Consider the following 26,799-nt stretch of genomic DNA (forward strand, 5'->3'; position numbering starts at 1 on the left):
ACATACATTTTAAATTAGCTTAATTGAATAGACTTTTTAACTTTGCAATTTTAGCATTATAAAAATTATTTTGAACCAGGGCTGAATCATATATATTGTAAAACATAACTGAATTTTAATAGATACCAATTTAAAATGAGGCTTGTTGTTGTCCTAGTCTAAAAGGAGATAAAATAAACAGAGTTAGTTATGATTAAGGGAATCTTATGTATGTAAACACAGAGAAAATTATAAAAATAAGTACATAAGAATTTATAGCATTTAAATATATTCATATATTAAGAGCATACTGTACAGAAATCAGGAAGAAAAGATTTTTAAAAGCTTGGAAGTAGTACATTTGAGGTCAGAAATATTGAGAGCCAGTGTTTATAATGTGCTGTATGGAGTTTTGCAGGAATGAGGGTGGAGCAAGTACATGGCGTGGCTTCTCTATTTTAAAATCAACATGGCAGCTTGGCATGTGTGGTGTGAAACTGTGGCAACACAGAGAGGCCAGGTGCTTTCTGGTGGGAAGGCTGTAATGCCCTGGTTTGAAAATCTGCCTGCATGTGGCACAGCTGATTGGAAGTCTGCACAACTGAAAACCCTCCTCTGCAAGACAGCCTCTCAGGGCAGGCATTCAGCAGGAAATTTAAAATCTCTCCCATGGGGCCTGAGGCAGCAGTGCAATTTAAAGCCATCTCTGTGTGCACAGGGTCCCCAGCAATTGCTTACCTAACAGCAATAGCTTAGAAGCAGGCTGTGTCTGCGTCTGAAGTGGCAGTTTCAGCGTATGGTGTGAGCAGTTTTCTCAAACTGGTTTTGGTGCATCCTGAGTTAGCTTCCTCCCTGGTGCTTGGTGGTCAGAGCATCTGACAGGATGCTGAGTCTGAGCAGCCTTGAGCAGAGGTACAGGCGTGTGCAGTAAGGGCAGCTGAGAGAAAGTGTAGGCTTTAAATTGTGGTTAGGGATAGATAGAACAGGAAAAATATTGCAGGCCTCTTGGAGAGATTAAAGGGGTCCTTTAATGACTAGACCGGGTGCTACCAGGACAGTCCTTCCTGACAAAAAGCCCAGATGTCAGGACCAATGAAATGATGATGCACACAGCAGATTTTATATGAAAGAGGTTTATTAGATGGAAATGGAGAGAGTGAGAAGGAGAGATTAAGACATAATAGGGAGAGGAGAGTAGTGCGCCCCAACAGAGAAAAGGGAGATGATAAGAGACAAGAGGGCAAGAGAGAGACAAAGTGGCAGGTTGATCCTTTTGAGGAGAAACTTAACGATGCCTGTCAGGTGTGGCTACCTGGCAGATGACACATGATGACATCAGGGATGCTAGGCAACCCAGAAGCAAGCTGCCTAAATAGTAACAACTGTACCTTGGTACCTGGAAGAACACACCTCCTCTTATCCAGGCAGGCCCTGATTGGCCAGTGTGTCTTGAGTGACATGAGCCCCTCACTTAGGGTTAGAGTGTGCAGAAGGGAAAAAAGCATAACACTACCAGTACCAGGCTTCCTGTTCAGGGCCATGCCTTTTCAAGATCTGCACACATTTGTATTTCAGTAGCCCTTGTGACTGTCCTCCAACAGTGTACAAATCTGTATTTCCATCCAGCTTCAGGACCCACCACTCTATCGAGCTGTGCTCAGCAGCCTGCTACTCCCATTTGTGGGCAATGACCTTCCACTCACCATTTTGGGAATTTGGGGCTTGAGTGAGCTTCCCTCACAACATTCAGCAGCAGCTCTCACATCTCATCACAGGCAGATGTTCAAGCTTGCTCAGAAACAGAGCAGAACCTAGAGCAGGGCACCCAGAAGGACCCGCCTTCTCTTTAGACTAGACTCCCTGATTGGCCAGTGAGTCTTGAGTGACATGAGCACCTCTATTAGGGGAAGACTTTGCTGAGGGACACAGCATAATACTACCAGGCCCAGATTTCCAGCCCAGGGCTGTGCCTTTTCCACACCTGCAGAGACTTGCATTTCAGTAGCACTTGTGCCTGTCCTCCATCTGTCTTCCCACCTATCCCACCAGGCAGGACCCAACCACTCCAGGTAGCACTGCTCAGCCGCCTGTTCTGCCTATTTATGGGCTGTGACCCTCCACTCATCATTTTGGGATTTGGAACTTGCTTGAGTTTCCCTCACAAAACCTAGCAGCAGTGCTCAGAGCACCTCACACCGAATCATTCAAGCATGATCAGCTACAGAGCAGAACCTCCAGCATAACTAGCTGAAGAACTGCCTCCTAGCCTGACAGGCAACTCTCACCAATGGACCATTCCTTCAGACAAAAACTAAACTGTTGGCCTGCCAGCTCAAATGGGAAGCTGTCCTGGGACTTGGGAACACAGGAAAAAACAGCTCTGAGGTGGGACAGGGTCCCCATAGAATGGAATCCTGAGACATGAGAGCCCAAGAACCACACAACTCTGAGAGGAGGTCTCTACAGCATGAAGTGCTACAGCTTCCATGGAAGGGTATCCCCAATTGAACTGAGGAAGTACATCAGGATCTTCAGCTCTAATCCTTTGCCTCTTCTCTGCTGTGCTTCTTGGCTCTTTCCACTAAGAGTCAGAGCATCCAGTAAACCTCAAAAAAAGGATTTATATTGGAGGATCCAGCGAGTGGAAGAAGAAATCCAGGAGTGGCTGCCTCTTCTCCCTGGAGATGGCAGCAGAGAAGCGAGCAGACAGTCTTCATAGGAGATTTGTTATGGGGTAGAGCTTTCTAGGGCAGAGATTTTCAGAGTGAGGATTGATAAGATTTCAAGTTCTGAGCTTTGGGGAGTTCAGGATTTCCTGGTTTTTTTTGGTTGTTTGTTTTTGTTTTTTGTTGTTCAGAGATTGGTCTGATCTCCAACTCAGGGATAATTTATGTGTGTGTGTGGGGGGGGTTAATTTAGGAATTGATGGGCTTTCCTGCTCAAATATTAGTGAATTTTTGTTTAGAGTTTTCACTTAAACTTAGCATAATCTGGGATGGGTCCTACATAGGGGATGGAGATGCCCTTTGTGACAGTTACAGAGGCAAAGTGGAATTATGACAGTTACAGTAGTGTGCAGGAGAGGGTCCCATGGACTCCTGTCTCAAGGGGTTCACAGACTTCAATTCTGAGCTAAACAAAACAACTTTTCTCAAATAAACTCTGAACTTATGCTGAGTGGACAGATACCTGGCTTTGGTCCCTGGCTCACCATGCCAGACCATGTATAGCTCCCTGCATCAGGGGAATGACTAGTTTATTCATTCAGAGATGGTTCTGGAGCTCACTCACTAGCTCCAAATGGATAAGTCAGTTAGGAGCAGCCCCACCTGAGGCTTCAAGAGCTGCTGCCTTCTCCTCCTTTTATGGCTTTATACATTCTTTCATATCAGTTTTCAGATTTACACACTTAGTGTCCTTTGAAAAACAAATGGTATTTCACCCCTTTATACTACTGTAAATAGCACAACTGAAATGATGTATTAAAAACTGTTGGCTATATTCAATTTGCAGCATAAGTTCAATGCAATCCAAAGAAAATTTCTACAAATGTATAAGAGGAAAGATGATCCCAAAGCTATGTGTCATGTTAAAAAAAAAAAAAACCTAAGAATTCTCAAAAGGATTACAAAGAAATTGTACACAAATTGGGACAATGTGACTTCTGTACTTAGCACAAAGCTACAACAATCAAGAATATGTACAGTATTTCTGAAAGAATGAGGGGATGGTAAGATACAGCCAAAAATGCATGCCTAAAATATATTCACATTCTAACAAAATGATCTAAGGGAACTATGGAAAGAAAAATGTGAATTTGACCTGTAAGTTTTCATTCTATGTGCAAAAAAATACATGAAACAGACTTCACAGCTCCTACAGAAACAACTGCAAGTGATACCTTAATACTGTTGTATTTCTAACCCTTCAGCTACTACTGATCTCTCTTCCAAACAGAGAGGCCCCATACTCAAGCAGTCTCTGTGGGAAATAATGTTTATCAAAAGGTGGGCTATGGCTCTGCAGCCCTTCACCCCCAATTGTGTATTCAAGCAAATCCAGCACTATTGAATCCCGTATACATAACAAGGATGAAAAATTATTTAACATCTACTTCCTCCCACAGGGACTGTGTCACAGGATGTGGAATCTGCCATATCCAACCTACCTAACACCATCCACACCTGAGAAATCTCTGCATCTCAGAAATTGCTTTAGTATCCTTAAATTGAATTTCCCTGCATTGTGTCATTGAAGCTGGTGGTACTAGAAAGCCAATAAAGATTCTAATCAAGTATTGCTGAAACATGATCCTAATCATGTCACGTCTACTAGTTTCAAAACTATGTATAGAGTTTGTCACATAAAATTGGATGTAGAAGGCAAGGTTCAGAACTTCTAGGAACAAGACTTTTTGTTTTTTAATCAGTCATCCAATAGCACACCATAAGCAAAACTGTTTGTGCACACTGACAGTACTAGTATAACAACCATACCTTTCCACTGCCAGGGCTAAAGAGCTTCCCTGTTCCTGGGAAACCACACATGGGAAGGGTCAGATGACAAGGGCTTCTGCCCATGTCACCCAATAGACCAATAGAACCACAGTCTGACCCAGGTCCATGTCATTCCCAGTAGACTCTTATACATAGCTCAGCAGACTTGTTTATCCTGGCCCAGGGAAAACACACTTCACACACATACCATTGTATGGTTTGTAGCCTCCCTCAGAGTGTCCAATAGCTACATCAGGGGAGAATCTAGGAAAGAACTTGAATACTATCTTCTACTGATGTTCCTGATTACTAGGCCTTGACAGAGTCTCCTATTAACTTGGACAACCCAGCTGGACCTCAGAACATTAGCAGCGAGTAGGTCTTCTACTTGGGAATCAGAGATCAAATGACTCAGACAGCTGAGGCCTTTCCAGCTAGGGGCAAACAGGGCCCTCATCTGAGAAATTTCTATTTCTGTATAATTTTCCAATCTCCAGGAGCTCTTCTTGTTCCTCTTAAAAGGCACATTCATTTCCACATTCAATTACACATTCAACGTCCAGTGTTGATATCCCTACCTCATAGCTGAGAACCCCTGCAGCCCACCTTATTCAAAGTCAAACAGTAACAACAATTAATAAAAACGGTCGTCATCAATTTAAAATTAACACACAGTAAATGAAACCTGCCTTCTAGCTTGACAGGCAAGTCTCCCTGGAGACACTGATTGGCCAGTGTCTTGAGTGACAGGAGCCCTTCCCTTAGGGTTAGTGCCTGATGAAGGTACACAGTATAATAGTCCCAGTCCCAGGTTAGCCATTCAAGCCCATGCCTTATCCAGACCTGCAGAGATGTGCATTTCAGTAACACATGTGCCTGTCTTCCATCTATCTTTCCACCTATCCCACCAGGCAGGGCCCATCATTTCAATCAGCCCTGCTCAGTGGCCTACTCCTTCCATTTATGGGCAGTGACACACCACTCACCATGTTGGTATTTTGGAATTTGCTTGAACTTCCCTCACAACACCTAGCAGCAGTGCTCAGAGCACTTCATATGGAATCATTCAAACCTGATCAGCAACAGAGCAAAACCTCCAGCATAACTCCCTGAAGAACCTGCCTCCTGGCCTGACAGGCAAGTCTACCTGAAGGCCCTGGTTGGCTAGTTTGTCTTGAGTGACATGAACACCTTTGTTAGGGGTAGAATGTGCTGAAGGTACCTAGCCTGTTGGTTCCGGATTCAGGTCTCCTATACATGGACAAAACTTTTCTAGGTATGCAGAGATTTGTAATTCAATAACACTTGGTGCCTTATCTCAAAGCCTTCCTGTCTTCCCATCCAGCCCAGGGAGGACCCAGCACTTTACTTAGTGATGCTCATCATCCTGCACCTCCTATTTGTGAACAATGACACTCCAATCACCATTTTGGGCCTTCAGAACTTCCTTGAGCTTTCCTCAAAAGATCCAATGTCCACTCTCAAATCTCAGAACACTGGGGCCTTCCAGCTTGCTCAGAAACAGAGCAGAACCTAGAGTGCTGCATCTAGAAGGACCTGCCTTCTCTTCTGCATGGAGACCCTGATTGGCCATTTAATCTTGAGTGATATCAACACCTCTGTTAGGGTTAGAATGTGCTTAAGGTACATAGCATATTGGTTCCTGGTTCAGGCTTCCTATCCAAGCACAAAACTTTTCCAGGTATGCAGAGATTCACAGTTCAGCAGCATTTGTCCTTTCCTCCTGCCTTCCTGTCTGTCTTCCCATCCAGTCTAGGGAGGACTAACCACTTCAGCTTGCTCTGTTCAGCTGCCTGCTCCTTCGCTTTGTTTGTAGTGATACCAAACTCAGCAAGTAATAGCACCAATGAATACTTCCCCTTCTTCATACTGGAATCAAGGTGGATAACTAGTATAATGAAATTGGAGTTATCAGTCTGTCCCACAATTACAAAAAGAGAGTTTAGGAAACAAGGGTTTGAGCTTTTTTCTTTATGTTGTGTTCAGGTAAACTACAGCTACTTTTTAAATGGTAGGCATGAGACAAACCTAACAAAAGAGCAAGAAAGTGATGATAAACACTGAAGTGCATTATTGTTAGCCTGTACATCTTCCTCAGTGAGGAAGGGAAAAAGAAACACAGATATATATATATATTATATATATATATATATATATATATCTGTATATATATATATATACACACACATATATATATATATATATATATGTGTGTATATATATAATTCAAGGTTCCATAGATGAACAGAACTCATAGACTAAATCTCTATGTATATAGAAAGTTTATTCATTTGAATATCTCACAAGCTGTGGTGCAACTAGTCCAAACAATGGCTGACTACCAATCGAAAGTTGAAGAAGCAAATAGTTATTCAGTGCAGGTAGCTGAATATCTCAGATGGTCTTCAGTGTATAACAGAATTCCAAGGAGTAGGCTTAATGAGAGTAAAAAAAAAAAAAATGAACTTGGTAGCCAGAGGTAGGGCAAGCAGAAAAAGAGAAAAAGCTAATACTTTCAATGTCCTTTACATAGATAGAATATAATCAGACTAGACACTAGCTGTGGATGAGACTAAAGAAGGGTTGTTTTCCACTTTAAAAGCTATGAGTATGAAAAATTCCCCACAGTACCCAACTCTTTGTGTTTGCCATAGGTCCACATACAGTCAAAATGACTGCCTAGATTAGCCATCACACTAGGCAATGCAGAAAAACCGAGAAAGAGGTTTTTGCTGGGGCAGGCAATAAGAGCATGTGAGGCCTTTCCAAAGCAATGGTTTTCTTCAACAAAGCAAGCACTGGGATTTCACTTAGGGAATATGGATATGGCCAAATGTGGGTTCACCTACTCTGAGCCATGCTAAATAATATCTATGCTAAATTAAATCCTACTCTGAATGTAATCACAATGTAAAATCAGAGCTTTAAGGGCACTCTTTGCACAATGTCATGCTGAAATATATGTAATTTCAAAGAATGATGGACAGAAATGCCTTTGGAACTTTTATTTTGGACCACAATTTCTTACCTGAAAATTAAGTAAATGACTCTACTAAAGTAGATTGCTCAGTAGGCAATGCCTTCTAGTAATCATGATTTCTGATCTATCAGGTTGATGTTTTAATGCTACATTTCCCACTTATACAAAGGACAGAGAGCACCAATTCACAAAACTTCAATTCAAATATACATCTGTCAGCACTGGGGCCAGTATCCTTGAGGGGAAAATGCAATATACTGTATATTTTTGGAATCGTTTTGATACATAATACTTCCACATAACAATGGATGCTTTAGAATTTAATCTGTGGATTTGGGCATGGTGGCACACACCTAGAATAACAGCACTCAGGAAGGATGAAGCCCAAATTTGGGGCCAACCCGGTCTACAAATTGAGAACAGGACAGCCAAGGCTACACAAGGAAATTCTGTCTGTAAAACAAACAAACAAACAAACAAGCAGACAACTCACTCTGTGGACCAAGATGACCATAATCTCAGAGGAATTAGCCTACCATGGACTCCCAGGTCTAGGCTGACAGGGATGTACTTCTGATCCAAATGGAGATATGTTTTTAAAATGACCTATCCTTGAATCAAGGAACGAAATGATAAAATAAGATGTACAAAGGAAACATTTTTCTTTTAATGAACAGTGGTAAATCTTCAAATGCTACAATTATTTACACCTGAAAATCATTTGTCATCAATAAGTGGGTTCTTTGCTTTGTTAATATTATCCATTTAAACTTGTTTGAGTGTTTCTGTGTACATACCTATGCTATGGTGTGTGTATATGTGCCAGTGAGAGGACAACTTGTTGCTATTTATTATCTGCATCCCATATGTGAGTTCTCAGCATGGAACTCAAAGAGTCTTTTGGCCAGTGACCACAATGGCCTTTATTTAGGTTGAAAAAATATTTGTGTATGTGCTAGTGTGTGAGTTTGCATATACACAGCACAATTTTACAAATGTTAAAAACATTTGTAGGAGTGATATAGGCTACTCAAAGTTTGAGCTCAAATCAAGGTTAGCAACAACCAACTTTACCCACTGAGACAATTCTCTGACATTCACTTGTAGTTCTGAGAAAGTGTTATGAACAAGTCTTTACTCCTAAGAATGAACTAACCCATTTCAAAACACAAAACAGTAAATTATTTTCATTTGCTAATAGCATTTATTATTCAAGTCACATCATTTTTCCTCCATCCTCAGATGACAATTTGTTTACAATCTGAATAGAAGACAATATTATACTGATGTACTGTTTCAACTAAGTTTATTTGAGTATCAATGAACTCGGTGGGGGAATGACTGTGGTATGTAAAACTGGCAACATAACCTTGAACATCATATAACAATGACAAAACCCACAAAGTGTCACACACCCTTCATATATCTGCCATGGCCTAAGATCCCATATTTACATTACACACACACAACATGCTTTTTTGAAATACATCTCATTGCTTTTACATTATCTAACTCCTCAAGATAATTCTCTTAGAAGTCAGTTCTCCAAGATGATGTGACATATAGTAAATATGTGAACACGAAGAAGCATGGAACTTCAAACAATATATACATATATAAACACTTACTATTGAGCATCTTAATACTAATTACTGACAACCAAGCAAGACTGAAAACAAACGTCTTAATGGAATTTGTAACATAGAAAAAGTACCACACTTTCTCAGAGACCCTTCCTTGAAAACTATGATCACAGACTGCCTGATATAAATAAGCAATGGGCCACATAGATGATGGAGATCCCATTCTATACATTGCAGCAGAAAAATAACTTTCACCAAGTGGAAATGCATTAGAACATGAAAGCCACCACAGAAAGAATATCAGAACAACCTAATAAACTTCTGTGAATAGATTTGCTGCACATACAGCATACTTCAATATCTACTCCAGTGTTTCAAAATAATGACCACAACCACAGCTGGTGATCTCCTCCATTACATTTAAGTGAATATTGTAAATCATTTACTTCCTCCAAGACTATGAGAAAAACATTTAAAGGAGTTTCTTTTCTTGAAAGAGAATATATTTATTATGTCCAAAGTCATCACATCTTATATAAAAATAGGTTTGCTCTCTTCTAGGAATTCTTTTCTACTTCTTGACATCAAGATGATATATAAAGATTTAACATAGTTACAGTACTAGAGACATGGCTGTGAAGTTAAGACAAGTTCATTCCCAGGACCTAGGTCAGGTTTTTGACAACTTTCTGTAATTCCTGTTACAAGAAGATCAAATGGAAACCAGAATGGACAGGCATATAAACACACAAAGACACACTGAGATAATGATGGAAATTAAAATAAATTCTTAACCAAATATATGTTTACTCAAGAATGTTTTACTTGTGTAAGCATGCATTCCTGTAACTCAAGGGTTGAGGCAACTACAGTCTTATCCACAGAATTTTTCTTCATCAAAAATTCCTTCATGTAAGTGAAATCAAATGTGTAGGGTGAAGTGAGAGAAATGAATCCTTTTAAGTTGGTGGTATCATTTGTGAATGTTTAGGAAATACAGCACTCTTGGAGGCTGTATCTTACTTGGGAAGGGCATGATAGTATTCAACTGTATTCATCTGTAGTTCACACTCTGCTTCATGCTGCAGGTTGAGGATGTGAACTCCAAGCTTCCTACTTTATCTGCCATATATGATACTTGTGATGCCCATTTCATAGTGATCCCATATCCCTCTGGAACCTTAAGGCAAATTAAAGACATTTGGAGGTTGCCTTTGACATTGTGTTTTGTCACAGAAAGGGCAATAATACATACATGTAAAATTTATAACTGGACGATTTACTTCAGGTAACTGAAGAGAATTTTAAAATCTAAAAGGTTTACCTAGTGGTTTAAATTCCTAGGTCTTTTGTCCATATCAGTTTTTAATTGGAAACAAAATGAAGATGGATATCATAATGCATGAATACATTGTTGACACTTGTTACAATTTTCCTCCCAAATCTCCTGTAACTGAATGCAAGTTGACTTGTCAAAGACCTCAACAAATCTTTTATCCTGTTAGGTTTTCTTGAGAATGAATTCTTTCAGGTTCTCAATGACTCCTGTGATATGCAAAGGCTTTAAGAGCTTGCTCACACACTAAAGCCTTTACTCTTCTATAATGGTAATACGAAGTACAAAAGGTTACTGTACTGACTACATTCATGGGGTTTCTTTGCAGCATGACTTTTTCCTCATGATTTCAAAGACAAATCCATGAAAAGGATTTACCACATTGCATATTCACAGGGTCTCACTGAGGTATGTGTTCTTCTAAGTACGTGGAAATAACTGCATTAAGAAAAGACTTTATCACATTGATTACATGTGCAAGGTTTCTCGCTACTATCTACTCTTTTATAGACTTGAAGTTGACTTTGACATGCAAAACATGAAAAAGTAATTTGTAGGTGTGAATATGCTAAAAAAATTTTCTATATGTATTGCTTTTTAGATAACAATTCCCAATGAAATATAGGGTGAACCCAAATTTAAGTTCATCATTCCTAGGAAAGCTGCAGACTTCCCAATAGCTGACAAGCTTTCATCATTCATCTTTTGTTTCCCAAAACACGACTGTTCCATACCATATATTCACTTTGCCAAACATAGTGACTGTCCCAAACCACATTTTCTCTTCCCTAAAACATAATACCTTTTCCTAACCACAAAAGAACAAATGGATATGACTGTTTGGACTGTAAAATCTACACTTTTGCATCAGGTGAATTCCTCAATGCCATAAACAAATCCCATATCCTTAACCATGACTGATGGAAATAACTTAGTTGTAAAATGGCAGAGATGTTTATGATTTTCAACTCAGAACCTCTGTAACTTTCTGGCTTAGTGGGTGGATAGGTATCACAGTTCAGTTCCCAAGAATGTTATGTACCACTAACCAACCAGTAGTGACTGGGTGAAAATACATTTTTGTCATTTGCCTTGAACATGTGTTTGAGTTGTATTGGATTCTGTGGACCGAAAAACACAAAGGCCTTACCATGTTGCTTATGTACTCAGAATTTCTGTCCAGTATGAAACTTTTATGATGAAGACGATAGACATATGCAAAGGGCTCACATTTTGAAACATTTATAAAGTTTCTCTCCAGTTCTAATTCTTTCATGATGATGGTTATACAAATGTGGAACAGCTTAACCACCTTAAATACATTCATAGTCTTTCTGTTCAATATGAATGCTTCCATGACTTTGAGGATGATTGTGAGGAGCAAATTTTCCACATTGGTTACATTCATAAGGTTTCTCTCCAGTATGTCTTCATGTTATAGGAAATTACTATCCTGTCAAAATACTTTATCACATTGGTTACATTCATACAATTTCCAGTGTGCATTCTTCTATGTGCATGCAGATTATTATGGCATACAAAGGTTTTAACACATTGGTTACATTCATAGGGTTTCACTCCAGAAAGTGTTCTTGTTCAAGATGACTCTTACATGAAAAGACTTTAGGACATTGACAATATTCATAAGGATTTTCTGCAACATGGATTTTTATGTATTAGGAAATGACTGTGTTGTACAAAGGTGATTCCACACTGCTTATATTCATAAGGTTGTTCTCCAGGATGTGTTCATTTTGTCTTTAGAGACGATTCGGGAAATGCATAGACTTTATCACATTGGGTACATTCAAAAGATTTCTCTCCAGTGTGAGTTCTTTCATGTGCTACCAGATGACTATTCTGTGCAAAGGCTTTACCACACTGGTTGCATTCATAAGGTTTCTCTCCAGTGTGCATTCTCTTATGTTTTAGGAGATTACCCTTATGTGTAAATGCTTTACCACAATGGTTACATTCATAAGGTTTCTCTCCACTGTGAGTTCTTTTATGTAGCAGGAGAGTACTGTTACATGAAAAGGCTTTACCACACTGATTACATTCATAAGGTTTCTCTCCAGTGTGAGTTCTTTTATGTATTTGGAGAATGCTGTTACGTGCAAAAGCTTTACCACATTGGTTACACTCATAAGGTTTCTCTCCAGTGTGAGTTCTTTTATGTATTTGGAGACTACTGTTACATGCAAAGGATTTACCACAATGGTTACATTCATAAGGTTTCTCTCCAGTGTGAGTTCTTTTATGTATTAGAAGAGTACTTCTCTGTGCAAAGGCTTTACCGCATTGGTTACATTCATAAGGTTTCTCTCCAGTGTGAGTTCTTTTATGTATTAGGAGATCACTGTTACATGCAAAGGCTTTACCACACTGATTACATTCATAAGGTTTCTCTCCAGTGTGACTTCTTTTATGTATTAGGAGATTACTGTTACATGCAAAAGCTTTACCACACTGATTACATTCATAAGGTTTCTCTCCAGTGTGACTTCTTTTATGTATTAGGAGATTACTGTTACATGCAAAGGTTTTACCACACTGATTACATTCATAAGGTTTCTCTCCAGTGTGTGTTCTTTTATGTCTTCGGAAATCACTGTTAGATGCAAACGCTTTTCCACATTCGTTACATTCATATGTTTTCTCTCCAGTGTGAATTCCTTTATGTACTTTGAGACTACTGTTACATGCAAAGGCTTTACCACGTTGGTTACATTCATGAGTTTTCTCTCCTATATGTGTCCTTTTACGTCTTAGAACAAGACTGTTATTTGCAAAGGTGTTATCATGTTCGTTACATTCATAGTGATCCTCACCAGTATGCGCACTTTTATATGTGTAGGGACACCTGTGATGTGCAAAGACTTCGTCATATTGAGTATCTTCAGGGTGTTTGTCTCCACTATGACTGTTTTCATACCTGCAAAGATAATCAGCACATACGAAAGCTTTACCACATTCATTGCACTAAAGAATGCTATTGTCTATGTGACTTAATTTTTCAATTCGGTGGGAAGGTAAAGAATAATTACATCTTGAGTTTTCATCATTATTTTTACATTCATGGTGATATTATCTAGGGGGTTGTTTTGCATATTTCAAAATACCTGTGGTGGTAAAAATATTTGTTACCTGTCTCACATTTATATTACACTTTCTTCTATATAATGTTTTACCACAGATTTGTAGAAAACTGCAAGACCTCAGACCTTTAACACACTGACAGGATTCATCAATTTCCCTATACTGTGCACCATACTAAATATGCAAAGAAAACACGCAGAGTAATTTGCAGATTCCTAAAACTTATATTTTCTGTAGTGTGATTTTGTGAGAACTCCTAAAGAAGATGCATAACAAGTTCATTGATGCTGGTGCATACTTTGTGAAAGTGTGTGAATGCCGACTGCTAAGTCAGCAGAGAGATACGTGCTAATGAGATCATAGTATTGTTAGTTCTGTGGCCCATCACCTGTCCTATATTTTGTAAACATTTGTCTTTCATCACTTATCTATTGGGAATAATAAAGAGCTAACAACTGATAGCAGGGCACAAAATGGAGTGCAGAACTTCTGAGTGAGAGAGGGTTGCTGGGAAGAAAGCAAATGACAGGCAATTCACCACAGGCCAGTGATGTTAACAGAAGGACGTGAATATGAACAGAGAAGTAGAGCTGGCCATGCATCAGGACACTGTGCTAGGTTTATTTGTGTTAGGGAAAAAATGGTTCAGAATATGCCCAGGAAAATTGCCTAAGCTTTAAAATATTAAAAAGCCTCTGTGTCATTATTTGTAGTGCTGACAGCTCTAATTAGGGCATATAATCCATAACAGGTATCAATTTTTAAACATCTACTCAAAATGGGGACTACTATACCTTTTAGTTGTTATGGATAGTACATTGTTTATTTCAATATACATATACTAACATGACTGTACTCATTGTGATATATGATAAAACTATTAAAAGAATAATAAGTGACATGGTTTCATGATGCATTCAGACATTTGATTTTTTTCATCACAGACGTGCTATAGGGATTATGGTTTTTCCACAAACTTAGCAACATTACTACAAGTATATTAGTAACCTAGTTTTACTATGGACTACTTGATTAGTATAATGTTTTGGATATACTTTCATCATTCTTTACTTTGAATACATTTGGCAATATCTGAGTTGTAGGAGACTAAACAAATTGCAGTTCTACCTTATTACAGTAATGAGGCTATGAGTTAAAAATTGACCTTGTGTAAGGTATGTTTTCCTTGCATTCTTTCTTAGAGGATGCCCTGCAAAAACACATCAAATACCTAACATGGAGGTACATGGTTTAGTAACAAGTTAGTCATCATCAATAAATACACTTAAAGCAGTTCATTTACACTGTCCATTCTCTTTCCAACTTCCAAAACATATTAAAACTTTCTCAGAACCATATTCATATAAGCTTACACATGAAAATTACCTTGCATGTCTTCTATAAGGTTGACAATACTCTTCCATATTATGACCTTCCCAACTGTAGCCTAAAACATAGTAACAAAAAATGTATGCTTTATTATTGGAAATAAGACAAAATTAAAATCGTGATCTATGGTCAATCAAAGAACCATTCACCTCATTCTTCCATATTTTCAAGAGAAATTACAGAAACACATCAATAATGAATATAGATTTTTTCCCCACATTTTAAAAAGTAAAGAAAATTCACTGTCCTACCTATAGCAGTAAGGTTCCAGTAGGTCTCCAGCATTACATCTTTATAGAGATTCCTCTGGGAAGGATCCAGCAAAGCCCACTCTTCTTGAGTGAAGTTCATATGCACATCATTGTAGGTCAATGCAGTCTAAAATAACCACACACATGTATAAAAGAAAGCATGATGCTTAGAATACTGGAAATGTATCCTTCATTTACAATATTTTCAAAGTATTCTGGTTTTTCTTCTACTTATTTTGTGACACACAAGTTTTAAGGCAATAACTAACTCTTTTTAGGAGGAAACTGAATAGTGAAGTTCATCTCTCTCATCCTTTAACTAGGATACAGACTTGCAAGAGAAATGTCAATCAACAGATAAAGAGAGAGTAAACAGATCAACAGTACTGAGCCCAGATGAGAGAAATAGTATAAACAATTCCTGACTCTTATAAGAATGGGCAGGCTGGGTGTATTATCTGATGACTTTAATTCCAAAATCACTCAGGAAACAGAGGCTGGTGTATCTCATAGAGCTGGATGGTAGCCTGCTCAATGCAATAAGTTCCAGGACACTCAGGGGTACATAATCAGATCCTGAATAATACACAAAAATTAATCAAACAAACAAGATAAAAAACTTAAAGATCTTTCTCAAGTTTCTACAAAGAGTTACACATTCACTCCAGTTCTGCATACATGTCTAGATACCATAAGCGCCTCATTTCAAACTGTAATATTAATATGATCTTTTTAAAAATGAAATGTATGCTTGAACAATTACAAAAGGAGAGATGAAAATATTAGCAATTTAAATGTTGATCATCAATAGGCAACACAGGGAATGGAGGTATGGCTCAGTGGTTAAGAACACTGTTCTTCCAGAGGACCTGGATTAAATTCCCACACCCACAGGACAGCTAATAGCTGTCTGTAACACAAATATATTCAATAAAATACTCGCAAAACAAATCCAAGAACACATCAAAGATATACACGATGAACAAATTGGCTTAATGTCAGGGATACAGGAATGGTTCAACATATGAAAATACATCAATGTAATCCACCATATAAACAAACTGAAAGATCAAGATCACATGATCATCTCATTAGATGAGAAAAAGCCTTTGACAAAATATAACACCCTTTCATGTTAAAAGACTTGGAGAAATCAGGCATATAAGGAATCAGGCACATACTTAACATAATAAAGGCAGTAAAAAGCAAGGTGAGGGCTAACATAAAATTATTTGGAGAGAAACTTAAAGAAATTCCACTCATATAAGGTACAGGACAAGGATGCCTCCCCTCTCCATATCTTTTCACTATACCCCTTAAGTCCTAGTAAAGCAATAAGACAATTAAAGGTTATCAAGGAAATACAAATTGGAAAGGAAAAATTCAAAGTATCATTATTCACAGATGATTTACTAGTATACCTCGGTAACCCAAGAAATTCTACCAGAGAATTCCTACAGTTGATATACACTTTCTACAAAGTAGTTGGGAACACAATTAACTAAAAATTTCATTAGTCCTGTATACAAATGAAAAATGGGTTGGGAATGAGATTTGGGAAACAACACCCTGAACAGTAGCCACAAACAACATGAAGTGAAAGACCTCTATGACTAGAATTTGAAGTCTTTAAAGAAAGAAACGAAAAAAAATATCAGAAGATAGAAAGATCTCCCAAACTCATGGATATATAGGATTAACATAGTAAAACAGCATTCTTTTTTTTTTAAAAATATTAATTATACTTTATTCATTTTGTATCCCCCCTGTAGCACACTTCCTCCTTCCTTCACAAAACCCTCCCTTTATCCCCCTTCTTTAAAACAGCATTCTTAAAAAATGCAGTCTATGGGTTCAATCCATTTCCCAACAACATTCCAACACAATTCTTTACAGACCTTGAAAGAGCAAACATTAACTTCAAATGGAAAAATAAAACACCCTTGATAGCAGTAGAATCCTGTACAGTTGGAATAAGCACACAGAAATAAACCCACACTCCTACTGGAACTTTACTTTCAACAAAGAAGCCAAAATCATACAATGGAAAAAAGAAGTATCTTACACCACTCAAATGGCTAAAATAAAAAACTAAAGTGACAACACATTCTGGTGAGGATGTGGAGAAAAGAGAACTTTCCTTCAGAGCTGATGGGAGTGTAAACTTGTACAACTTCCCTGGTAATCAAACTGGTACATTCAAGAAAATTGGGAATAGTTCTACCGCAATACCCATCTATACCACTCCAGGGAATACATCCAAAAGATGTTCCATTTGTTCTACTATTTTCATAGCTGCCAGAAAGTGAAGAATGGATAAAGAACTTCTAGTACATTTACACAATGGAACACTCCTCAGTTATTAAAAATAAGAAATCATGGAAATTGCAGGCAAATGGATCGAACTAGAAAAGATCATTCTGAGAGAGGTAACCAAGACGCAGAAAGAAACACATTGCTAATAGACCTATAGTATAGTATAGGATATGCATACTACAATCCACACACCCACAGAAGCGAAGTAACAACTTGAAGAGTCCATGGGAGGTTGCCAGAACATCACTCAGAATAGAAAACAGAACAGACAGCAGAAGTGGATGAAAAGAGGGAACTGGGCAGGAAGGCAGAAGTTGGAATAGGGAGGGGAAAAATGTGGGTATCAGATGTGGGGAGAATTGTAGTAGGAGGTGAGAGGGTTGAGAAAAAGAAAGGAGACTGAGGCGGTTTCTCTTTGGAGTCATTTGATAGGGAAGGTTCCTGAGAGGACCTGGGTGTGACTGGGTGTGACTCCAGCTGAGACTTCTAACAGAGGGGCAGGGAAAAAGAGACATAGAAAAAGAAGTGACCACCTCCTAGACAGTCAGGACTAGGGAAGAGAAGAAACAACAACTGGACCACAAAACTCCTGATCCAAAAATTACCCTGCTTACAAGGAGTTTAGGGATGATAATGAGGGAACAAAGATTGAGGGAAAGTCCAACCAATAATTGGGTGAGCCTGAGATCTACCTAACACTAGAGAGCCAGCCAATGAAACTGTAGATTTTGCTTTGCTAAGCTTGTAGAAGAGCCTAAACGTGTCTGTTATCTCAGAGGCTCCACCCAGCAGCCAATGGAGACAGAAGCTGGAATTTGTAACTAAGCATGGGGTGGATCTCGGGGGGTCTTGTGGAAGTACTAGGGTAAAGATTGATGAACCTGGAGGGGATAGAAAGCCACAAGACCAACAGAGACAAGTAACCCAGACCCAGCAGGGGTACAGAAAATGAGACATCAACTAAGGAGCATGCATATGCATAGTGTGGACCTAGGCCCACTGAACTTATCTGTATGGTGAGCAGCTTGGTCCATGTGGGTGGAGTGCGAAGTGGAGTAATGTGAACTCTACTGCCTCCCCTTGTCAGGGCTGCCTTGCCTGGACTCAGTGGATGAGGATCTATCAGTCCTGATGTGACTTAATGTGTTGCAAGGGGTTGATACAGGGAGAGGAGAGCATCCCTTCTCTGGGAGGAGAGGGAGAAGTCTGAGGGTGGACTGAGAGCACAGGAAGGAGGGATCACATTGGGTTGTAAAGTCAAAAAACAATATATATTAATTTAATAGACTCAGAGAGAGGAACAGTGGGATTGGGAAGGCATAAGGGAGCTGTAGCTGGGATACAAAAGAACAAATTGTAATAAATAAAAGAGAATAAAAACAAAAAATACACTGTCTAAACAATCCAGAGTGCAAACTGGCAACATGATCTTGGCCATCATGTAGGAATGATCACAATAAATCCCAAAAATTCTCATCATGTCTTCACATATCTGTCATGGCCTAAGAACTCATAGTTACATTACACACATATAACATGCTTTTTTTAAAACAAATCTCACTGTTGTTACATTATCTAGTAATCTAGATAATTCTCTTAGAAGGCAGAACTTCAGCATGATGTCCCTTATAGTAACAAACGACAACATGAAGATGCATGTAACTTCAAACAATACATACAAACATATATACATATATTCTATTAAGCATTTTAATATTAACATTGGTAAATTATGTTGACAACATAGAACATATTGTGGGTACATCTTCCATCCTTGGACTCATACTCCGAAGGCTCTCACATGAGAATCAAGATTTCAAATGTAGCCTTGGCTAACATCCAAGCCAGCTTTGAAAGCAAGCATCACCATCTAGGAAATCATTTAGCATTTTTCAGTTCTACCTTACTTAATTTCTTAGAACATGAGCAGACTAAGAAAGATTGGGGGCCAAATTACCACTCAAATGACCTATAGCTTAAATTTTTATGGAGTCAATTTTCCTCAGAAATCCTAGGCTATCCACTTCCTCTGTATATACTACACTCAACATTCTGAACTTCCAGGTCCTAAAGGAAGAGCCAATTAAGCTCTGGACTTTTGCCACCTCAAGATCTGATATATTCCACAATCCTCTAAAAAGAGAACATTCTCAGGTCTGTCCAGGAGCAAAGTCACTTTCGGCATATTTTCTTTTTCCTAACCTGCTACTGCGCTGCTGTGATTGAATACTCTAAACAAAAACATCTCAGGTCATGAATGGGTTTACTTGTTTAGTCCTGTCAGACCAAAGTACATCATTGTGGAAGCCTAGGTTAGAAACTAAAGTTTCGAGAAAACTAAGGCAAAAACCATGGCAAATATTGTTTACTGCCTTGTGCTCTTGTATCTTCATCATTCCATGCTCAGCTAGCTCTTTTCTAGCCCAGGGCAACTTGCTCAGAGATATTGTCATACTCAATTGAAGAGCCTTCAATAGAAATCTTCAGTCAACATAATCTCTCATTTACATAGAAACCTGCCATTTTCTCATTATTTTGTCACTTTATATACTCCTTGCAGCTCCATACCTCCTCTCCTCCTGGTATCATCCTCCCATCCTCTTCCCCTACTCCTCCTCCTCTTCTCATGAAAGGGGAGGCTCCTCATACCAACTCTTCTCAGCACATCAAGTTGCATACAAACTAAGTGCATCTTCCTCCAGTGAGGCCAGCGAAGGCAGCACAACAAGGGTAAAGTGATTCATAAACAGGCAAATGTGTCCATGTCACAGATAGCCCCCATTTCAAATGTTACATGACTGATATGAAGAAAAGCTGCCCATCAGCTAGATGTATGTAGGGAGCCTAGGTCCAGCACATGCATTTTCTTTGGATGGTGACAACCAGTCATTTTATGATGGCATGCTGCTAACTGAATTTACCATGTGAAAAAAAACAAACAAACTGAGAATTCTCAGGATTATGAAGACATTTTACACACAGAGACAAAATATAACTTCTGCACTTACTTTACAGCAAAAACAATGTAGATTGTGCACAATATTTGTGAAAGAATAACGCAAAAATTCCTAGAACATAAGCCCAATAATCTAGTCAAATGTCCATCCAGATACCTAAGGAAACCCAACCATGAGTCTTGAGTGACATGAGCATCTCCTTTAGCATTAGAGTGTACGGAAAGAAAAAGGTTTAGTGATTTCTGGTCCAGGCTCCCATTTCAGGGCAACACCTTTTCCAGATCTGCTGTTTCATATTCCAGTATCATTTTGCTCTGTCCTCCCCTAGCCTATCCTCAGTCTCCCAACACTCAGTAGGCACTTTCCCTCTTTCTCTTGGAATCAAAGTGGATAATGGCACAGCCCATTATTCAACCTGAAGGGGAGTGAAAAATCTTTCCCACTGGTGGAAGAGTGCCAAGAATATTAAGAATTAAAGAAATATTTTTAGAAAATGCAATGAGCTTTTTTTTTTTCCTGTAACTTCACAGAAAAAAAATGGGCTGGGGATGTGGTTCAGCTGGTATAGTGCTTGCCTAGCATGCATGAAGCTGTGGGTTCGAGCCCAACACCACATAAAATTTGACATGGTGGCATTGCCTGTAATTAAAGCACTTAGGAGGTACATGTGGGAGAATCAGAAGTTCAAGCATATCCTTGGCTAGTGAGTTTATGACCATCCTCAGCTAAATGAGGTCATGTCTGAAAATGAAAAGCAAAACAAAACAAGCTTTTTTTCAGTATTGAGGATGAAATCTTTGGTCTCATATATGCTTGGCACACTTGCTACCATTGAGCTACCTCCCCAGTTTACCCAAATTTACTTATATCTATTAAAAATAATAATAATAAAAAACCTGAGAGGGCAAAAATGAGCTAAATGACTCAGTGAATGAAACACTTCCTGCTATTCCAAAAATAAATCTAAGTTTAATTCACAGTATCCACTTAGGGTGGCTCAAAGCAGCTGGTCCACCTCCACAGGATTTTGTGACTTCTTCTGGCCTACTCAGATGACAAAAAGAGGAACGGAACTAAAAGAAAAAGAAAAGAAAAGAAAAGAAAAGAAAAGAAAAGAAAAAAATAAAAGAAGAGAAAACAAAAGAAAGAAAGAAAGAGAAAGAAAGAAAGAAAAGAAAGAAAGAAAGAAAGAAAGGAAGGAAGGAAGGAAGGAAGGAAGGAAGGAAGGAAGAAAGAAAGAAAGAAAGAAAGAAAGAAAGAAAGAAAGAGAAAAGCCTTGAATAACAGCACTTGGGAGGCAGATTCCTGTGAGTTCAAGTCTAGCCTGGTGTACAGAGCAATTCCAGGACATCTAGGACTACATAGTAAGACACTGTCTTGAAAAAACAAAACCAACAAACTGACCAAACAAATAAATATATAAGAGAATTTAATTTTTTTTCAAATTAATTTCAGTGCATTAACAGGCCAAAAGGCAAAGCAGCTACCTTACAGCAGAGTTACAGGTAGCCATGAGCCATGAGATGTGCGTGCTGGGAAGTGACTTCAGGTCATATGCAAGAGTAACTACCAATCTTAACTCCTGACCCATCTGGCTCCTCTCCTTTTGAGACATGATTCCATGTAACCTAGGCTGCCTGCAAACTCTACATGTAGCTGAGAATGACCTTGAACTTCTATCTTTCTGCCTTCCCTTCTCCTGTGCTGGGGACTACAGGTGTTTACTACCATATCTCTCTTACAAAAGTGCTGAGGCTCAAACCCAGGGCTTCATGCATGTTAGCTAGTCACTCTACCAACTGAGCTACAGCCTCAGGAGGAGGTCCATATCATCTTGATGCTGTTCATCAGAAGCCAGCACACAAACTGGCTGTAGAAGAACATCTTTTTAAAAATAGCATAAAGGAACAGAGGAAAGTAGATGGCAGGAGCAGTTCATTGGTTTTTCTCACATGAAATTTTAGTAATACTTTGGACTTTCTTGACAGCTTCAAAATTTTAATGTGTGCAATGTAGAGGAAGAGAGTATGTGTGGCCCTAGTAATACACACCAGTAATATCTATACTCTGGAAGCCAAGGTAGGTAAATTCAGACTTTGTTGCCAGTCTCAGCTGCACTGTGAGTTGAAGTCCATCTTTGGCTATGTAGAGAAACTATATCAAAAATAAAATATTTTTTTAAAATTAAAAAAAAATATATATTTATTTGCTTGTTCATTCATTTATTACAATCTATTCACTTTGTATCCCTGCTGCAGCCCCCTCCCTCATCTCCTTCTCATGCCACCCACCCTCCCTTTTCTCCCTTTATGCCCTTTCCCTAGTGCCCTGATAGGGTAGATTTCCTCCCATGATGATACCTGATTAAAAAAAAAATAAAGGCCCACGAGAATGACAACTGTTACTCCCATGATAAAACAGAACCCCTAATTAAATGAAAGGTTAAGATCTCAGACTTTAGAGATCCTGACATTCCTTACTCTAAATAGATATCCTTGTTTTTCCTCCTGTCTCCTTATCTACAGTTACTATTATGCCCTGATCTTGAGATCCTCAGAAACCACCAGGAGACAACTCCCTTGGGAAAACAAGAGAGCTTTATTGAGAGAGCAATCAATCTTGGGACCTACATCTCACTGCTACAGCAGTAGAAAAGTGTGACCCTGAGCCCTGGGTGAACAGGGATTTTAAAGGGAAAAACTGCAAGCAGGGGATTTTTCCATGCCTTGGTGTTATGGGACGGGGTAACACCTCAGGAGTGAGGTGACCACTGATGCTTAACAATAACTGCTATTCTAAGCTATCTGAAAGTACATCTGGAACATTTGGGAATATTCTATTTTGCTTTCATTGGCTGTTGCTAGGGAGTTCACTTTGTTTTCTGCCAAATGTACATTCCATGTTTTTTCCTGGAACTGGAGTTCAGTGGCCTGTCACAGGTGCACACAGGATGGTTTCTCACCTCAAAATGGAGTCACTCAAGCTAAGTTAAGCTATTCATTACCGTGCTGAATTTTATTTTACCTAGACTCATGTAGAACTCTTTCTGTGAATCATGCTGTCATCAACTACTCAACAGTCTTGCCCAGAGGGGAATCACTACTCCTGCTGAGTCTATGATCTCACCTTTCCTTCTATGACACATCCCTCCCTACCCACCCTGTCCAAGGCCCATCCCCACAAAGATAGAATATCAAATTTATAAGTCATGCTGGCTGTCACTGATGATCCAAACATGGCCTTTGCCCTCACTTATTAAGAGAATCTAGGGTCTGGCCATGGTGATGAATGGGAGGTGGAGGAGGAAGGATCTGAAGTTCAAAGTCATCCTCTGTTACATAGAAAAGTTCAAAGTCATCCTGATCTACAGGAGAGCCTGTCTCAAACCTCAATTAAAAAAAAAAAAGAAAGGAAAGGGGAAGGAACAGGAAGAGAAGAGGAATCAAAAGCATCACGGGTTCATTCACTCATTCTTCAAGCTTTTATAAGCAGCTTTAACATGCGTGGCTGCTGACCAAAAAGACCTGACACAAAACACATACACCTGCCCTCTCCCATTACGGCTATGCCCCAACACAGGTAACAGTTCTGATAGGTGGATGATGCAATCAGAGTTTTGATGCCAGAATCGCACAACAGACCTGACCTGACCACGCTGCCATGGCACAAACCTGAACTCCAAAGATACTCTTTCTGTTCACGCCTTCTAAGACCCAAGCCAGAAGCCCCACCATTGTCTGATCCCACCTATACTTGCACTGGGACATGCCTCTTCAACTAGCTCCTCCACCATGTCATTTAGTCCCTGGCCTCAAGTCCCAATTCCCAGGACACCAACCTAATCCCCTTTCTCATGACTCCATTTGTCAAATACCACAAGGGCCCACCTTCCACCAGTATCACTGGCTGCTTCTACATCAATCTTCTTCACAGCGTACCTCCTCCTAGGGCCAAGGGCCAGGACCAAGGTTGTAGTAGAAAATAGATATCTCTGGACTTCTCATGACTGGGTAGGAATCCCCTAGCATGGGCCCCGCCTCATGGGTCACATATAGATGCGCCGGTTCTCTTGTTAGTCTTCTCTACTGGATCTAAGGGGCAGTAAATTAATTGAATGTGATTGTAGTGAGTCAGGGCAGTGGCTCCCATCAGTGGGAGAAATGGCAGCTAGCGAGCTGTCAATGTCCTCTGGATCCAGGAAGCCTAAAAACAGAGCCCAGCTTGCAGGGGTTGTAGGGCATGACCGCCGGCATTGGAGAAGCAGTACAGTGAAGCTTGGCACTGAGATAGTGGCACTCTCTATGCAGGTAGACCTGTCCCAGATGGCCTCTTCTCCTGCAGGCATCAAGTGCTCTAGGGCACTGTGGGGAATACCAGCTAGGAACATGACCTGGCATTGCCGCACCTCCAAAAACATGCTAGCATCATTAACAAAGTATTCCCAGCTCTGGACCCTGGAACTCAGGTCTCCTCCCACCCACTTTTTCAATATCTCTACAAGTCCCTCTCAGGGCATGTAGGACCTCCTGTCTCTCCAGGGCTCCCCACACAGGATCAGGATCCCTGTACATCTTTCCCAGAAACCCTCTCTAAGAACCTGTCCGGGGCCTCCCATCCACCAATGTGTAGATCTGCCCTCCACTATGCATGACCCTTTCCAATCCACCAGAAGGTTCCCGCACACCCTCCCATCTGCACTTCCCTTGCCTTTATGTCCTCTTAAACTCCTCATTTGTGTTAATCTTATGTGGCTGGCCTGAACCCAACAACAGAACCCTATATTCTTTACTTCTGACTCCCTGAAAAACCCATGCTTCACCTCTAAAATGAGATTTCCAACTGCATCCATAAACATCAGTTCAGCCTGCTCTTTTGGCATTCCTTCTGGTCAAGGGCACCACTATAAAAATCACTTCTTGTCTTCTGAGAAGAATATAGACTGTTGCTGATTTTGACCCATTTAGATACCAGCTTCCTGAAGAAATGAACACCCAGGAGCTCCCAAAAGATAAAATTAACACCAATTCCCCCTAAACACACCCTCGTGTGTGGGCCTGAGAAGTGTTGATCATCATAAAATTGGTTATCTCACTACACATTGCTAATGTCAACTGTTGTCAAAGCAGGAAAGTTGTCCCCTCCTTCTTGTCCATCACTTTCTGTGTTATGACTATATCAGCTTAAAATCTGGTCATAGAGCTCAGTTCTTGCACAAGGCCTTCACTTACTAAGCACACTACGAGCCAGCCAGACAGACTGGAGGACACTCAATTCAATGGCCCGTTTTACTTTTTCACTCACCAGTCAAGATCCAACATAGAAGGAATTTTAGGACTGTTTTCCCAGAATTGTGCAGCAGAGGTAGGGTAGGGTGTTCAAAGCAATTCTCAATATCATGGCAGGAGGCAAGGCAGGGCTATAAGAGGCATTGCTCTATACAGAAGTAACAATCAACAGCACATGGAAAAATGGAAAAACATTCCCAATGACATGGACACATCGGGAATAACAACACATAAGAGATTAGAGCGGTGATGCATTTAGAGACAATCAAATTTAAGAGAACTCAATAATTGACTTTTTAAAAAGATAAATATAATTGATAAAAAGACCATAGCTATAGTGACTTGAAAAAAGATCAGGCAATTTCCTGGCAGAGTTAATAGCATTCATAAGATACTGTGTGCCCTTCCCTCAAGCACAATGTTGCTTGTTTATATCTGTAACCTGACACATACAGCTACAGTGAATGGCTTGTGCCTCAACCCTCAGGACTGACATAAATGTGTAAGTGAATAAGACATATCTGAAAAAGACAGTTACCTAATTGGATATTCATTATTCATTGGATCAAGCTATTCTCCCCAAATTTTACACCTACCAATCTAGTTTGTCTTCATTCATCTGACACTAATTCATATGTACTGTAAAATAATTAGATCATGAGCAGATCCTTTTTCACAATGGTGTCACCAGCAGGTAGTTACCTATCCTATTTCTCCCCATGATGTGCACAATAAGTGAGTCCTCCTATTCTCGTCTGAAGTCAGAAGCCAAGCTCAAAGTGCATTTTTTTTTCTGCTAACTGCAATGGAAGGTTAACTATATGACTCTAATAGTGGTGGTACTGCGCTGTAACTGAAATTTTATTTACCCTAATCAAGATAACAATATCATTGCACTGAACAGCAACATATTGGGATCAAGGTCAAATGAGTCAACATAGAAGAGGCTGACTCAGAAACATTTTTCTAAAAGCTTTGGGCTGTAGATGTTCTAGAATTAACATCCTTCACAGGAAAAAAATCACTCCCTACATCTAAGACTTTAATATAGAAAATGTCTTCAAAGACAGAATGAATTCAACTATGTATACTGCTCAAAGAGGAACT

General features: G+C 39.5%; 1 protein-coding gene across 1 annotated transcript in view; it reads right to left on the minus strand.

The window, feature by feature from the left end:
• Positions 1-8,743: 8,743 nt before the first annotated feature.
• The window catches only part of LOC132650797 (zinc finger protein 431-like), a 63,988-nt gene continuing 45,932 nt past the window's right edge, over positions 8,744-26,799 (minus strand). The window contains exons 3-5 of the mRNA XM_060376117.1: positions 14,881-14,941; positions 13,259-13,330; positions 8,744-13,174 (exon numbers count right to left, since the gene is read on the minus strand). Of these exons, the coding sequence (XP_060232100.1) occupies positions 12,145-13,174; positions 13,259-13,330; positions 14,881-14,941 (1,163 nt within the window). The 3' untranslated portion in view covers positions 8,744-12,144. The remainder of the gene's footprint in view (positions 13,175-13,258; positions 13,331-14,880; positions 14,942-26,799) is intronic.

Source organism: Meriones unguiculatus, assembly GCF_030254825.1.
Source record: "Meriones unguiculatus strain TT.TT164.6M chromosome 13 unlocalized genomic scaffold, Bangor_MerUng_6.1 Chr13_unordered_Scaffold_33, whole genome shotgun sequence".
NCBI lineage: Eukaryota > Metazoa > Chordata > Mammalia > Rodentia > Muridae > Meriones > Meriones unguiculatus.